Source organism: Medicago sativa, chromosome 8, assembly GCF_051527215.1.
Source record: "Medicago sativa cultivar Bolivia chromosome 8, Bolivia_mono, whole genome shotgun sequence".
NCBI classification, from domain to species: domain Eukaryota; kingdom Viridiplantae; phylum Streptophyta; class Magnoliopsida; order Fabales; family Fabaceae; genus Medicago; species Medicago sativa.
The window spans coordinates 25,979,904-25,996,745 of record NC_140756.1 but is presented as its reverse complement, the minus strand read 5'-3'; the positions used below and the strand labels follow the sequence as shown (position 1 = coordinate 25,996,745).

Sequence of the window (16,842 nt, the reverse complement as noted above, 5' to 3'; positions counted from 1 at the left end):
AGTAACACCTCATTTATATACACAAGCTTTGTCATTCCCTTGATTTTCAACTGGATTTTAACATCAAATCTTGTGTGATTTAGGATGTGCTTACATTGAGGATGACTTGACATGCTATAACAGCATGTATCACTGAAAGATAACTCTTGCATAAAAATTTCTCAATTAACTACTGTGAACATCATTTCTAGTATTCATGCAGTCCATCATGTTTGTTTTGTGGCATTCAATGTCAGATTACTTCGAATACTTCTTGCTTAACTTATATTCAATACTGGCATTTACATCAAGTTGATGTAATAATACTCCATAGCAATTTAGACGCGAAGATAGCATGACTCTTCTTCAAGATGTACATTCAGCTAAGCATTTATCAAGTTTGCAGATTCTGAATTCTCTCTATGGCATCAAGTAGTAGGCAATGGTTTCCTAAATTGTTCTCGTTCTTATAACTCTAGGTCCCTCACCATCTAAGGGTGATCATTCCTTGTTTTCCAAGCATTCCAGTTTCTCTTTTACTGCTTTATTATTTGGATTCAACTGCCATAAAACAACAGTTTGACGATCCTTTCAAAATCAAAGATTTGGGTGCTCTAAATGTTTGTGTCCGTGTAAAGATGCATTAGCCATTTCCAAAGACTTGGCATAAATGTTTTAATTCGGTTCAGCTATTGAATCAATAGCTGCTGCCACCTTTTTGATTCAGCAATCAAGTCAGTTCATGGTTGCTCCTAGCTCAACCCATCTCTATGGCCAAACTCATAGTTCCCATAAGCTAAAAGCTAATGAAAACTGAGCTCAGATGACTTTAAACTGCGATGAATGGTGCACAGTAATTGGAAATAAGCTCAACTAAATGGTCAAGTGTGCTCAACCAACAGTCAATTCTTTCATACCTAAATATAATAATTGACAAGTAATGAGATCTGTATATACAATAAGTTAACAACGGTCCTCACTTGTATTCAATAAATATCATCCGTCTCAAAGACTATTTATCCCTAGAAAAGTCAGATGAGCGCCCTGATAATTTCTTGGGTTCTAATTAAGGACCAGGATACTAAATGGAAGAAATAGGTGACTAAATCAACTCCAGAAATAAAGCCTCATTCTTGTTGCTAAGGCCTACTTCATTCAAAGTAGCAGAGCTATCATGAACATTGTATGCTCGTCGCGGGTACGACCTTACCTGTTCAAAGGTCCAAGCAGTGATAGTTAATCAATTATGCATTTCAGTCAAATATAATCAATGATCAAGATAGGTGTCACCATGATAGCATAGATATATCATAAACTTTAACCAAAGAGGAACAAAATTGAGTGCCATAACCAACTTCATTTTAGGATATGTTATTCTTTTAAGCTAAATTTATTAAGAAAAAAAGATAAAGAAAAATTGGAGGGACATAAACCTAACTCAGACAGGTTGAGTATGAAAGATATGAAAATCATTATATTCTTCTATGATTAGATCACATTAACATGTTTCAAAATTTTTTTTTGAGTAAAACATGTTTAAATAAATATTATGAACTGATGCAAATAAATGCATTAGTATTATTTTGATAGTATAAATTAGGAATAACCATAATTCATGACATGTAACTTCAGTATCCTATAAACTTAGATTAATTTTTTCCATAAGTTTCATACATTTATTTTAACTCATTATTTTATTAAATTTCACTGGTGCAACTAAATTCCACTCGCACATTGTGCAGGTCAGCATCTAGTATCCTATAAAGCGTGACATCCTCAAAAGATGGTAATAAAAGCATAACGTAGTCCATTATTTATGAAAAACGACCACTTGACAACAGATTATGCCACCACTGAACATCTTTAGCAACAAAATTGTCAAAATCCATGTCATAGTAAAATAACAAAGGTTCAATCCATAAATCAATTTGATAGGATGAGAAACACTCACAACTCTATAGGTGCCAGCCTTCACTGCTCCATAAATGTCAATGAAATCAAAAAGAAGCTACAAGGTAACAAAATAACAAATTGTTAGCAATAACAAGTATCCAAACTACCGCAGTAATGTAAAATACACATAGTTTCCTACTTCATAACTGCATATGTATGCTATTGTATATTAAGCGAGATAGAGAAATTTTGTTTTCAATATCCTTCCTGTTTCATCTCTCTCATCCCAGCTAAAGAAAGCATCAGTAGCTTATCTAGTAGAACATATTGTCCTAGTTGATTTCTTAGTTGGTTCTTCATTGTCTTGAAGAAAACGTGTGTCAAGATTTCAATTAATTGCTAACGAAGCAAGGTTTTAAATTACAATTGCGGTTGCAATTGCAAATACATAAAAATCCTTGATATTGCATAAAATCACAAAAATAAAAAAAATAAAAATATGTGGCTGCTGCAACCTGAACTGCAATCGCGATGTGGTTGCAGTGACCACAAAAACCATTATGTTGCTGTCGCAATTACAGCTTCAGACCGCAACTTAAAACCATGCCACCAAGGGACCAACTTGATCATACACTTGTCAAATGGTTACCACAACTCCTGGAGGGTGTTCCTTGCAAAGTTGGAAGAGTGTGCATCTAATTAATTCTAGTTTTCAGACCGTAGGGACAAGGTTGAACTTTAAAGGGGTTGGTAGGAGTACAAAAGGATGTTTGCTAGGAAGAATACAAGGAAGACAAAGTTGTTAGTTCAGAACAACGAATTTACCTGAAGCTTGTCAGTTTTGAAGAAGCGACGTTCACAACGACCACCGTCCGGCATTCGAACAACAATAGTAATTGCTTTTTCATCGCCTAAGGGTGGTTCATTTGGAAGCATAATCTTTTTTGCATCACCTGTTTTCTCCAGTTCCTGCAAATAGGTAAACACTGTTCAGTACTGTTCTAAAACCAATGGAAACAAAATTGTCCTGTCAAAGGAATATAAAAAAGTCAAAAGAATCAGGTACCATACAAAAGACACGTCAACTTCTGTTATACCACAAGTGTTAACATGATTACCAAGTGAATGGTGAATGTTCAAAAGACAAGGATAATTTTATTGAGATGTCTGTACTTCATATACAAAAATTGACACATGCAAAAGACGAATGGAATCAACGATCTTATACGATGCGCTTGAGAACTAGTGTCAAGTGACACCAACACTTTAATATGAATATTCATGCAGGTTCTATCCCAAACGAACTTCATGAAAATAATGAATTAGAAATTACTCAGAGGTCATGTGACTTTGACTACGATACTTGACCATACAAGGATGATTCAATGGTCAGCGGAAAAAGGAAAAAAAAAAAACATTTCATAGCTCAGCTAACAGTCGGAAAAGTTAAGTTAAAAACTCAGCCAATGTATTACCGTTCTTTCAAGCGTATTTTTGTGTTTTTCTTCTTGCTTTGACGAGTGGGTTTCAGATTTGTTGAGAGAATTCAATTCTTTTTGTTTATCAGCTTGTAGTGATGCTATATAGTCAGCATCCTGCATAAAGATGTTGACAGGTTATGTTATCCTTTCATGGATATAGATCATACAGCCATTGCAGGCAAGAGTCTAAACCTGTTGTTGTCTTATCAACTGAGTCTCGGATAATAACTGAGATGCTGAACTGGATGAACCCTGCCTTTTGGGATCAGCATTTTTCTCTGAATGATGTTGCGGGTCAGGCAAAGATGGAAATTTGTGAGAACTGTGATTCGAAGTTTCACCATAAAGCGCAGTTTCAATCAGCAATGCTTCATTGAGCTCGTCAGGAGAAATACCACCCCACTATATTGCAAAATAAGGCAAGAAGTCATTAGCAATAGCATATTCATCAGTTTAAGACATGAAGCTTTGCATCACACACTCTTGGGTCTCCAGTGACTGGTTGTGCAACATCTAAAGCTACATTTCAATTGGATGATGGTCCTGACTTCAATTGGAAAAGATATATTTATCAAAAAGAAAGAAATACATAATGATTTTTTAAAGTGAAATTTCTCCCATGAAACTGTTTTATCAAGTGCTTACATTCAAATGTGTTGCGTGATAAGAAGGCAACATTACCGACTTAAGTTAATACATTTGAATTCTCATTGATATATCAGAAAATTGTTATTTCAAATTTACAAAATTAGTTCTGTCTAACATCGACAACCCATAACCTGAAATGGCTTAATAGAATTTGCTATGTATTTTAATCAACACTGGTAAGGAATGGGCATGGACAAAAGTAGGAAGAGAAAGTTAGCAGAACCACATATAACCCTAAGGGCTTTTTAGTAAAACAAAATATTTTTAGATGAATATAAAAATATACCCAAAAAAATTATGATGTGATAAAAAAATCAAGGTTTGTGAACTACGGAAAATGGAATGACCATGGCTGCACGGTTCCTCCATATAGAACCACCCAATTCATTGTATGTCTCTGCTTTAACACCCAAGAGTCATGCGTGTGTAAAAATTGCATCAAGTTTATGAAATACCCACCTCTAGTTTGCTTCTGTTAGTGTTAGTAGTTCTCTCTCCCTCGGCTAATAAAGCATGAGCACCAAGTACTTTACTTTCCTCTTTCGCTCGAAGCTCCCGTATTGCTTCCTCTTTCTCTGCAGTCTAAATTGAATGCAATTGAAACTAAGAATCAGAAACACTGGGAAGGTACAAACTGAGTCATATACAAATTAAAAGGAATTTTCATAACCTGTAAAGACAGTGAAATGATATGAGCCAAATCATCATCTTCTCGTTCAAAATGACTTTGTGGAGTCGCATCATAATATGAATGCTGAAATAATATATTGGAGGAAAAAACTTTAGAAAGGATAAAGAAATAGAAGTAACAAAATATGGTTAAGCTTAACGATGAGTATATACATTATGAGCACTCTGTGAAGAACTTTCTCTGATCTCTTTCTTTGAGGCTTCTATTGCAGCTAGAAGCATTGCATCCTCTGCATCTTCATGAACACGTGAAGCACTTGATTGAGCTAAAGGGTAGTCATTCTGATAGTCATTTGACCCATAATATCCTCTACCATGAGATGATAAATTTCCATTGGTATCAGCACCTGCATAGCCCAATCCAGGTTGATACTGATAGGGTGACACATGTGCACTATTGATCCCTGTAGGAAATTCCCTTGCCTCCCCTTGTGGAGAACCACGTGGTGGTGTACTACTTGAAAGCGTAGTAGCACCAAACCCGTTACATAGATCTCTAAGTTCTCTCCTATAGTTTGAGTCAAGTAGTAGTGAAGGTCTAAATCTTCTAGCAGCATTGAACAAAGGCATAATTCCACGTGACTCGGCGCGGTTTTGGTTGTTTTGATTATTTCCTTCAGAGTAATCATAATGTGGGGTTGCAGTAGCAGCAAGATTTTGTTCCTGACTAGATAATTCACAAGAAGAAAAAATAAACTCAACCTCTTATGTCTAGTAAGATTCCAACTTCTAATAATGGCATTAACAAAAAAATGGGAGGATATGAAAAGAAATTCTATTTATGAACCACATAGTCATACATGTGTCTGTCTCCAATAAAATGTGCATTCACGGCTTCGTTTAGATTGCCCCCATATTCCTGCAGACAAAAGTTTTAAAAAATTGTCACTAAATCAACTTGAAAAGGAAACAAACAAACAAACAAACAAACAACAGAGAGGAACAAACAAATGCAACAATTATAGTAAGGATCATATTTTTTTGTCACACCTTTTTCATTTTAGTTCTGTAAAAGAATTTGTTTATCTGTAGTCCTTACAGATATACCACTTTTTTTTTTGGGTTCTTTTTGTTTTGTTTTAGTATTTGTAAAATTTGATAAAGTTACCAACAATGGATAGGTTCAAGTGATAAGGAACTTCATCCCCTTAAGCAAGTGATCATGGGTTCAATCTTGTTCTTGCGTATGAAGAAAATTCGGTGGGTGGTAACTAAAAAAAATTATAAGTTAAAATTGGTCATATAATATGTTTGCAATATTCATTTTAGTTCTTATATTTAAAAGATTAAAGAAAAATCAGTCAAATAATGTACATATTATAGAAATCAATTCTATAATAAAATCTTCATAGCAAGTGTGCCGGGTACTCAACTCGCCTAAACATTTTATTTAAAAAAACAGAATTTTTAAAGAGACTAAACAAAATTTGGTGTATTTGCAATGAATAAAATAAAATCTTCATAGTAAGTTACTCTTTAAGCCACTTTCAAATGAAAAATTGTCTAAACAACTAAATATATTTATTAAAAAAAAAAATACCTTTCTTAATCCCTATGTGGGACTTGTTTTAATTTCCAAAATTTTCAAATAAACATTTGTCTAAATTACACTAAATATGTTATTAATGTTTCCAATTTTTTGTGCACAATGGAGGCAATGAGGTTTGAACCTAGGACCTCATATGCTTATCACCCAAACCCCTCACCTCTACTAATAAAATTTAATTGATAATACAATGTTGGTGTAAAATAGTTTTACACATGTATTCAATAATTTATTGCTACATCGGTTAATGAGTTAAAAACACATGACTTATCATACCTGATGTGTAAAAAATTTATACACATACCGTTAAGAAAAATCAAAATTAAACACATCTACACAAATGGCAATATACATAGTTTAAATGGCTTATTTTTGAGCTGATGTAAAACAACTTATGCAAAATAAATAAGCTTTTAGGTAGAATTCGTAAGATCGTGAATTTGGCGAGTGAGTGAATGCGTTTAAGGTGACGTAGATCAGAAAATGAAAACGAAAGATGAAGAGCGTGCGTGAATGTGAAGTGGAAGATGAGATGAAAATATGAGATATGTAACTACCTCTAGTTTCTGAACGGCGACGAACTCCGTTGCTCCGGTGATACGCATGAAGGTTGCGACGGATTCCGGGGACAGCGTCGTCATTGCGCACAAAATGTTGATGGAAACGAAAGATTGTGTTGGTGTGAGAGGAAAGGTGAAGATATGGAGAGTGTGTAGTAAGCGCGCGTAGGATAGTGAAAATGTGAAAGTGTTTTTATATTGAAGTGCGCGCCACCTTTATTCGAGTTTTATTTTCATTTTCATTTTCAGTCGGTACGGTTCGTTTTTGTTACCGTTTTCTTGGAGTTGATCAAAATTTACACAATACAACAAATGAGATGAAATAATTGAGAGGATTACAAAACTTAAATTTAAAATAGACGAACTATTTTAATAAATGTGATAAATTATGAAGATCAAAAGTGCAATTATTGTTTTTTTTTTAATAAAAAGTGCAATTGTATTACTCGTTTTTATAAGAAACAATTAATTGATTTATTGAATAATTAATACATAAGTTATTCAATGAATTTTAAAAAATAATTATATTTTATAATAACGATTGGAGGGAGTATAATATGCAATTGATTAAGAGAGCTAGTATTGCTCACATTCTTTTCAATATACATTTTTATTAGATAAAATTGATGTAGATCTCACTGTTTTGGTGGTTAATAAGATTTAGGTATAATGGTGTCATTTTTGTTATATATATATATATATATATATATATATATATATATATATATATATGAAAAATGATAAGTTACTAGATCAAAACTAGTTTACGTAGCATCTAAAAAAAATGTTATAAGTTGATATAAATATGTTATAAACTAATAAGATAAGATCGTCCACCAAGCACACAGCAGTAAAATTCACCATAAAAAATCAGCAAGAATTGAGAGAGAAGACTAGCTTGTCAAACATAACTAAAGATGAGAAATTACGTACTAAAGTTTACAATGTAACATCTTCCAATATGGCTTCACCTGACTAGGGACTAGTGTTGATTTTGTATGGGCGAGGGAGGGGGTGTGCTACTCTATCTATGAATTAATAATATACAACGTCAATAGCTCAATACAACTTTGAAGTGAATTGTTCAAATACAACCAAGGAACCATGCACGCAAGAAATGGCTAGTTATAGTAGTTACATGTCTCTTGAACATGTCTCTTGAGAAAATCAACCAAATTTTGGACATGTTGGCAAAACATGAATTGAATATGACAATGCCTTCTAAAATATTTGATTTTCCTCCTTTTATTTTGAATGCCATGTTGGAAGATGTTGCTTCTATTTCTTTTCTTAGAGGTCTCTATTTGTCTTTTGTTGCGGGCATAACCATCTTTTCTTTGTTAGATTTTTATTTAAATTCCTCATGAAAATCACACTCCAACACACACAAAACGTATTTTTGAGTGGAAATTGTGTTTCAAAAAGCAATACACGATATAAAATTCTTAATGTAATTTTTTTAATAGAGAGAAATTTTATTAAAGTGATATTAATGACCATTTTACAACGTCTCCAAGAAATTTGGACTCAACATCTTGAGATTACACTGCTAAGCTCTTATCAATGGACTAACATCACAAGTTTAAGTACTTATTCTATTTAGATAACACACTACAACCAGTGGCGATTCCACCTCCCAGCTAGCCTGGGCTAGTGCCCAGGCTCAGCTCCAACTTTCCTTTGTAGCCAGCCCAGCCATTACTACAACTTTGAGCTTTTCCTGTGGATTTTTGGGGCTAATTTCGCATGAAGAAAGTAACGTATTTTTAGCCCAGGCTCTATAAATTTTTTGGCTTCGCCACTGACTACAACTATTCATAACTCAATTCTCAACCAAAATTTTAATAAACCCTTTATAAACCAAAGGGCAATGACTTCTTCTTCAATAGATAATATTCATTAGTTATGTAGATTAAGATTTTGGTTGATGTCTTCAGCAATTGATTCAGCATCCACTTTGACTCCCCATAAGCCTCTCCTTGCAAGTCCTGCACAATACAATCCATGATCCCCCTTCCAATGCTTTGGGAAAGCATTTTTCGGCATCCCTTTGTCATTAAGGGCATATTTGTAGTCCTTCAAAAAAGACACATATCAAACAATAATCTTATTATTAATTTACAATTAGGAGTATAAGAAATAAAGTCCAAAGGAAAAAAGAACAAAAGTTTACGTGGGAGGTTGAGTGTTTCTCCTTCATTTATCCGAACTAGTTTGTAAAGAATTTTTTTTTTTTGAGAGAAAGTTTGTAAAGAATTGATTATGTTTAGTTATCCTTCTTATCTTCTTCATTTTCATATGAACTCAAAACTATAAATATAAGGCTACTTGTATTCAATTTTATTCAATTGATCAATTTTATTTTTGAACAAATGAATTGATCAAATTAGCAATAAGATTGGTTCATTAATTTTCTATATTTCTCTTCATCTATGGTTTCTATCAAGAATAAGAACTTTTATACCTTGAGCCATCCATTAGCTATGCTTTTGTAGCCGGTAGCAAAAACAATCGCATCAAACTCTTTTTCAATATTGTTTTCAAAGACAATTTTCTTCTTCTCGATTCTCTTTATATTCGAAGGAACAACCTGGTACATCCAAACCCAAAATTATTTTATATAATGCTTAACGTTATATTGATAAAAAAAATAAAAAATAAAAAGTTAAACTAAAAGGTATAAATTTATACTTCATTTGGTCACAATTACAAACAAAAAAAAAACTTTTTGGATTCCTTGAATATAAAATGTATTTAGTTCGTATTAAGACCAAATACATTAGATATTGAATGAATTAAATAAATGTTTTTTTGCTTATAAATGTGATCGGATGTAGTATAAAGAATGAATATTAATTCTTGTTAAATAGTATTGTACGCAAACAAGTATTAGCAACTAATCAATTTACCTTTATAGCTCCCTCCTTGATCTTTCCAATGGTTCCAACATCAATAACGGCAGACTTTCCTGTAATATTTTTGAGATGTAGAGGTCCTTCTTTGGGACGATAAATTCCATATTCAGACAGATCACCGTATTTTAGTTTAGCCAAAAGAGTAATGTATGTATCCACAACATGAACCGGCAAATACTTCACCATGCGCATCCCTTGGTGAATCATTTCCCTAGTGAAGACATGCAGCTACGGAAAAAAAAACAATTAATATTCCAATACTCACGTATTTTTTCATTAGAATATATGTGTATGTGTGTGATTTAATTTGTATACACCTATGTAAAATTTTACACATAATTTCAGACCAAATAATAACGATGCAATGGGGTTAAAGTATAAAGTCAACTTAGTCTATATTCTGGGTGAGTAAAAAGTGCATGTCAATTGGATAAAATAAAAATAAGTGATAAAAAAATTATAGTTCGTTCTTTCAATCTAAATGATATTATTTCATAAAAATGTTGCATTGACAGTAACTTTTTTATACATATGTGAGACATGTTTAAAGTAACTCATCAGGTGTCAAGTGGATGTGCAAAAAATGGGTGACTATATTTGTTATTGTCAGTTCATTAAAAAGAGTAAGTTAAAAAAAAGTTTTTACCGGACTTCGAATGACAATGGAAGGGCTAGCACCCCAATTATGGAGGTCATAAGCAATCTTCATTCCTGAGTTGCCACACCCGACTACCAAAACTTTTTTTGATTCGTATTTTAAACCAGATTTGTAGTATTTAGAGTGTATCACTTCTCCTTCAAAATTTCCTAGTCCAGGCACATTAGGAATATAACCTTCACTATTTTCACCGGAGGCAATCACAAGATGGTTCGACACATAAACTTCCAATGTGTCATCTTGTGTGTTCTTTGTTTGAACCCTCCATTTGTTTCTAACTTCATCATATTCAGCAGACTCGACCATGCGACAATAGCGAGGTTTTATGTTGAAATGTTCGACATATTTGTCTATGTATTGAAGGAATTGGTCTTTGGATAGGTATGTTGGTCCGGAGGGTGGGTGAGGCATGAGGGGTAAAGAGCAAAACTCACTAGCCAAATGGAGATTTAAACGATCATAAGCGTTTTTTCTCCAAAGAGAAGCACAACAATCTTCTTTTTCGAGTATGATATGAGAGATGGAGTTTTGTGTTAGACAAGCTGAAATTGCTAGGCCAGAAGGACCAGCACCTACAATTACAACTGTGAATTCTTGCATATTGTTGTTGCTGGTAAACTAGGATCTATGTGTCTATGATATCTTCAAGCCAACAAGAAGTAGTCGAATTTATAATCATGTATGGAAGCTGTAAAATATGACTCGGTGCATGAATGAAAATAAAAAATTTCCCATGTTATTTTTCTTTTGACTTTGCATTCACAAAATTACTACATACGACTCTAACTTAAAAAAAAATCTATATGAAAAAATGGGGTATGTGTATCGGTCATGTCTTTAATTTCGATTAAAAAAATTTCTATATGAAAAAATGGGGAATGTGTATCATCCATGTTTTTAATTTCGATGAAGTGTATAGTTCATGTTAAAAATGGTATTAAAAAAAGTAATGAGGTTACATACAGGGTAATCGTAAAAAACAGAGGTTAGATACATGGTTTATTAATCAGCATTTGTATATGGGGCAAAATACACTTGATTGAATCCATCACATTACACTGAAAATGTTATGTTGTGACTGAATTTTTTTTTCCTAAAAAATAACAAATAAATAATATCAATTTTATTTATAAGTTTGATCAAAACTCACGTAAGATAAAAATGTATGTCCTTCATGTACCAAAAAAATATGTATGTCATTCATAATTCTCTTCTTTTGAAATTATTTTGAAACATCCGTGCATAAATTTAAAACATCCTTCAAAAAAAAAATGCTTATATGACAGTCGAAATGATCAAGAATAATTTTCTGTTACTCAAAAAAAAAAAAAAAATCGGTTAGGCTCATCAAGCTCCAAATTACTAATGGTCATTTCCCTGAAACTAAATAAAGGAATATAATTCTCCTTAAAAAAAGATAAGGAATATAATTTATAATACAAAAAGTATGCATTTTTCTCAAACAGTGCGATTTCTTCTTGTTATTCAATTTATTTATTGAATCAAATATAGTGTTTCTTTTTTACTTTTAATTAATAATTCGTTTGATGCGGATTTTTTTATGTTTCTTATATGATATTTTAAATAATATGTAATTATAATTTTCAACAACCATTTGAATTAAAAATAATTAGTTTATATTATTTAAGTTGATTTTCAAAATTATTTTAAACTTCTAAAAATATGAGATCATTGTATTTTAAATTTGTTTATAATTGCAAAAGTACAAATATAAAAGTTTTAGAAAAATGTATTTTAAATTTGTCTATTATTAGAAAAGCACAAAATTTCTTAATTAAAAAATTGCTAAAGCACAAAATTTCTTAATTAAATTATTTTCCCAAAGATCCTTAATTATATTTCTATCTATAAACAAATTCATATATCCTTAATTATATTTCTATCTATAAACAAATTCATATAATGTATAATATATATTAAAAATATCCATGCAATGTACTTAATATATTAACTATTTTCTTTATCTTTCTTCTTCTTCTTCTTCGGTCAAACAACAAAACATAAATAACAAATTTGAAATCCCGCAAACCAAGTGATCGGGCTCAAGTGTTCAATGAGTTTCACCAACTATTTGAAAGAATATGTGTTCAATTCTTTAGAATATTTTTTTATCAGCTTTACTTCTCTCTCGATCGAACTTCAGATTACCATGGGCTCATTCTCCTTGTATTTTAAAATCCTTGTATATATGAAGTGTAATAATATTTGTCTATTTCTTTACTCGCTCAGTTTACCAAGTGTTTGAGCTTAAATCTATACTATATATAAAGATGTACTTGCAAAAAGTACGGTAAGGGATACTAGGGTAAGTATTGTATGCTAGGGTTTAGACTGATTATTGGATGCCTTGAGACTGCTCTCAAGAGTGTTATTTATAGCCTGTTTACGGGCTTGGGCCTTGGTTGCTTGGTTTCCAAGCAACAGGGGCATTGGCGTACTTTTGGTGTTTTTAGAGGGTTCTAGAGACTTAAGTGAGGCGGCGGCTTCATGGAAGACGCGCCTGGGCCTGGTGGCCCTTCTAACGGGCGACTTGGTCATTATGGAGGGCGCCTAGGCCCTAATGGAGGGATAATGAGCCTTTAGGAATATTATGACGGTCCACAGCCCCCCAAGCACGAGTCTTGGGACAAGGCGAAGTGATGATGACATAAGACTGGACTCCCCTGAGGTTCGGCAAAGTCCTTTGAGAAAGTTATGATGGTCCACAGCCCCCCAAGCACGAGTCTTGGGACAAGGCGAAGTGTTTGGGATATGTCACGAGGTATCGTTGCCTCACGGATCTAATACTCCCTGGTCTCACTTCTCGAGGGCGTTCATATGAAGGGTGCACGCAGCACGCCTTTACGACTGTGACGAGATGTTCCGATACTTCCTGAGGATGAACATATCACGCTTAACTTATTCGCGTAACACCTGCGCCCCTCAAGCACGAGCCATTGGAAGCGGGCGAAAGTGTTTTAACTGCGTCATGAACGCGTGAACGCCGAGTGTTGTGACGCCCGGGGCGTGACAGGCATTCGAGGCGCGCTTAACTTAATGGCGACCGTTTCGCATTCTGCTTTACCGATGAACGACACGCGTCACGATCCTACGACCTAAATCTACTCAATCGTCTGCGACACGCTTTCCTAAAACGAAATTCTCGCCTCCCTATAAAAAGGTCGTGTTTGGTTCTTCCAATATTTTTTCCACTTTCCTTCTCCCTCATTTCGCTATACCAGCTTGCCTGAAGCTTCGACGATTTGTGCCAAACGCTTACACAGGTATTTTTCGTCCTTTTGTCACTTCTTCTCTTATTATTTTCATTTTTTGCTTTAAGTGCGATCGTAGCTTCTAGGGGGATGGTTTTAATTAGGGATTGTGATGCGGACGGTAAACTAATTAGTCCTACCGACCCAAACGAAAGGGATCAGTTGAGGAAGGAATGTTTGCGACATGCTACCGGGCCAGATGGGATTATTGACTGGGATAAGTACTATTTTGGGTTACACGGGGAGGAGTTGTTTAGTGACTTGTCTAGCGATTCCAGCGTTGATTCGGGTAGGGATAGTGACTGTGTAATTCTGTCTGCTACTCCAGGAACTCAGGGCAGACAGGAGGACTTTCAGGACAACTCGCCACCTCAGGAACTCTTGCCAGGATCTGACGACGAGGGTTCCTTTGTCAACTCAGTAGAAATGGTTACTTTTGCGGATGAGGTGCGTATGGAGGAGTCGCTATACATTGATGTCTCGGCCGTAGACCAGTTTAGGAGCAATTTTGACATTTCCGCAACTGGCAACGAGGAGGATGTGGTGTTGCTATCTTGCGATCCTGATGAGCGAGTCTGTGATCAGGAGATGGCTGGCGAGGGCGACGAGTCGTATTTTGTTTATACCACCTTTCTCGAGGAGTTTGGCGTGAAGATACCGTTCACGCCCTTTGAAATGGATGTCCTGAAGTTCTTAAACGTGGCTCCGACCCAAATTCGGCCTAATAGTTGGGCGTTCATTAGGGCTTTTGAGATACTGTGCAAGGCTTTAGGTTTGGAGCCTTCTGTTGGCGCGTTCCTTTGTTTCTATGGAACGAAAGACGTCAACAAAGGTACGTGGATCGCCATCTGCGCTCACCCCGGGAAGCGACTTTTTCCCCAATACGCCTGCAACTTTAAGAAGGAGTGGCGCGATACCTTTGTTAGAGTCCAGGGATTACCTGGATGTTCAACTTCGTCAGTGCTGTTGGATGGCAAGCCCAAGTTTCCTCTGAGGTGGACAAATAATCCTTTGGCGGTGAGGGGATACGACTTGGACGCCATGTCCTCCTATGAACGAACCTTGGTACAATTCCTTGAAGAGGTTCCTCTGACCAAGATTAATGAACTGTTGAATAGGGAAGGTGATGAGACACGCTCGACGGCTTACTTGCGTGAGTGTCCTACTTGGCCTTGCTTGTCGTATTTCTGTTGGTTCCCATTTTGCTTTTACTGATCTTTCTTTTTTCACTTCTTTTTTCTTTGCAGGAGAGATGCTGCCTTTGACTGGAGCGGAGATGAGGAAATACCTTGCGGAGCTGGAGGCGAGCAAGGACCCTGAAGGGTATGTGACAAGTGATCCGGCGGGAATGTCCTTGAGGAAGCTGAAAAGGAAGGAGGCTTCTTCGAAGGATGACGCTGGGGGTGCCGAAGCGGATGAGCTGGAGTCAGCGGCTGATGGGAACGCTGTTATCCATCTTGACTCGCCATCTTCCAAGAGGGCGAGAACCGGCAAGGGGACCAGATCAGGAGGCAGCCGTTCCTCGGCGCGTGCTAACGTTGGGGGTACTTCTCTGAACGACCTAGCCATGGAGTCGTTCTGGCATTCAGAGTTCGACTTCCGCCGGTAAACTCCCTTTCCTTGTTGTTTGTTTGGAATCTCGATTTTTAGTCATCGCAATTTAAATGAGCTTGGCTGCTTTATTTCGCAGGTACATGGCGGAGAGGGTTCCATTTGCTCAGGTTGATGTTGAAGCGGCGGTGAAGGCGAAGTCTAGTGACTTGGTCGCCGACGTTGGCACAGCTGCCCTTCGTACTCTGCTGTTGAGTCATGCCTGGGAGTTGAAGTATGGATCCTTGGAAAAGAAACATTTGGATGCTGCAGAGGATGTGGAAAAATGGAAGCACAAAGCTGTTGGTTTGGAGGGGCGACTATCGGACGCGTTGAAAGAAAAGAAAGCTGCGGAGAAGGCCATGGAGGAGATGAAGCGGGAAAAGGAAGCTGCTGAGAAAGAGAGAGACGAGAAGGACGCGGCTCTGAAGAAGTCTAACTTGGCGGTGGACGAGGGAAGGCGCTCTCTAGCTGTGTATTTCCAGAATGGATTCAAGCTGGCTACCGAACAAGTTGCTCTTTTTAACCCAGAGGCCAAGTTGGAGGAGCTCGATCCGTTCAAAGTCATTGTGGATGGTCAGCTGGTAGATGACGAGTAATTTTAATGTTGTACCTAACTATGGCGGCTTTGTGTAGCGCCTTTATTTTGAACAATGTGTAATGCGTTTTTAACTTAAACTTTGTGAATTTCATCCTACTCTTGTTTAAACAATGCTTGCGTAGGCGGCCCCGCTTATATTTATCTTGATTGAAAAGCGTTTACATTCGCAATTTTCCTTCGACTTTTTATGACTCCCATGTGGAAGGTCATGGCGTCTTTAGAGTTTGTGGCGCCTTAAAATCTTTGCTTGGTGGAAATTCATTTTGGTGGCGCGCATAGTATATTTAGCTTCTCGTTTTGGGATGATTTCGTTTCTTCTTTCTTTCGGCGACTTATTTAGTCGAACCCTCTTTTTTCAGGGTGGCCGCCTATATTGTTGCTAGCGACTTGTTTAGTCGAACCCTCTTCAGGGTGGTCGCAATATCTTTTACTTTTTCTTTCGGCGACTTATTTAGTCGAACCCTCTTTTTTCAGGGTGGCCGCCTATATTGTTGCTAGCGACTTATTTAGTCGAACCCTCTTCAGGGTGGTCGCAATATCTTTTACTTTTTCTTTCGGCGACTTATTTAGTCGAACCCTCTTTTTTCAGGGTGGCCGCCTATATTGTTGCTAGCGACTTATTTAGTCGAACCCTCTTCAGGGTGGTCGCAATATCTTTTACTTTTTCTTTCGGCGACTTATTTAGTCGAACCCTCTTTTTTCAGGGTGGCCGCCTATATTGTTGCTAGCGACTTATTTAGTCGAACCCTCTTCAGGGTGGTCGCAATATCTTTTACTTTTTCTTTGTGTCGGGTCGTCCTTTCTAAAAAATGGAAAATAACAAGTGACACGTGGAGAGACAATCATATATGGAAAGGAGAGGGCGCCTCGTTAAAAACCCCTGCCCTTGCAGGGGAAAAGAGTGCTACCCTAACCTTATGCTTCTTTAATATCTTGAAGAAATAACAAAGAAATAACAATATTCATCGTGGTGGCAGTACGCCATCCTTATTCATAAATCAAAAAGACA

General features: G+C 36.0%; 2 protein-coding genes across 2 annotated transcripts; both read right to left on the bottom strand.

The window, feature by feature from the left end:
• Window positions 1-865: 865 nt before the first annotated feature.
• Window positions 866-6,964, bottom strand: LOC146897936 (plant UBX domain-containing protein 9-like). The gene is made up of 10 exons (XM_085735972.1): window positions 6,795-6,964; window positions 5,492-5,550; window positions 4,845-5,358; window positions 4,672-4,755; window positions 4,461-4,583; window positions 3,546-3,755; window positions 3,348-3,467; window positions 2,698-2,841; window positions 1,931-1,987; window positions 866-1,189 (listed from the first exon to the last, which is right to left on the bottom strand). Exons 1-10 carry the CDS (start codon window positions 6,876-6,878, stop codon window positions 1,082-1,084), a joined length of 1,503 nt encoding a protein of 500 aa, XP_085592098.1. The 5' UTR covers window positions 6,879-6,964; the 3' UTR covers window positions 866-1,081.
• A 1,732-nt stretch (window positions 6,965-8,696) lies between these two features.
• LOC146897935 (putative indole-3-pyruvate monooxygenase YUCCA10) lies at window positions 8,697-10,970 on the bottom strand. The gene is made up of 4 exons (XM_085737949.1): window positions 10,359-10,970; window positions 9,707-9,940; window positions 9,262-9,387; window positions 8,697-8,873 (listed from the first exon to the last, which is right to left on the bottom strand). The coding sequence occupies exons 1-4, from the start codon at window positions 10,968-10,970 to the stop codon at window positions 8,697-8,699; spliced, it is 1,149 nt and encodes a 382-aa protein (XP_085594075.1).
• Between the last annotated feature and the right edge of the window lie 5,872 nt (window positions 10,971-16,842).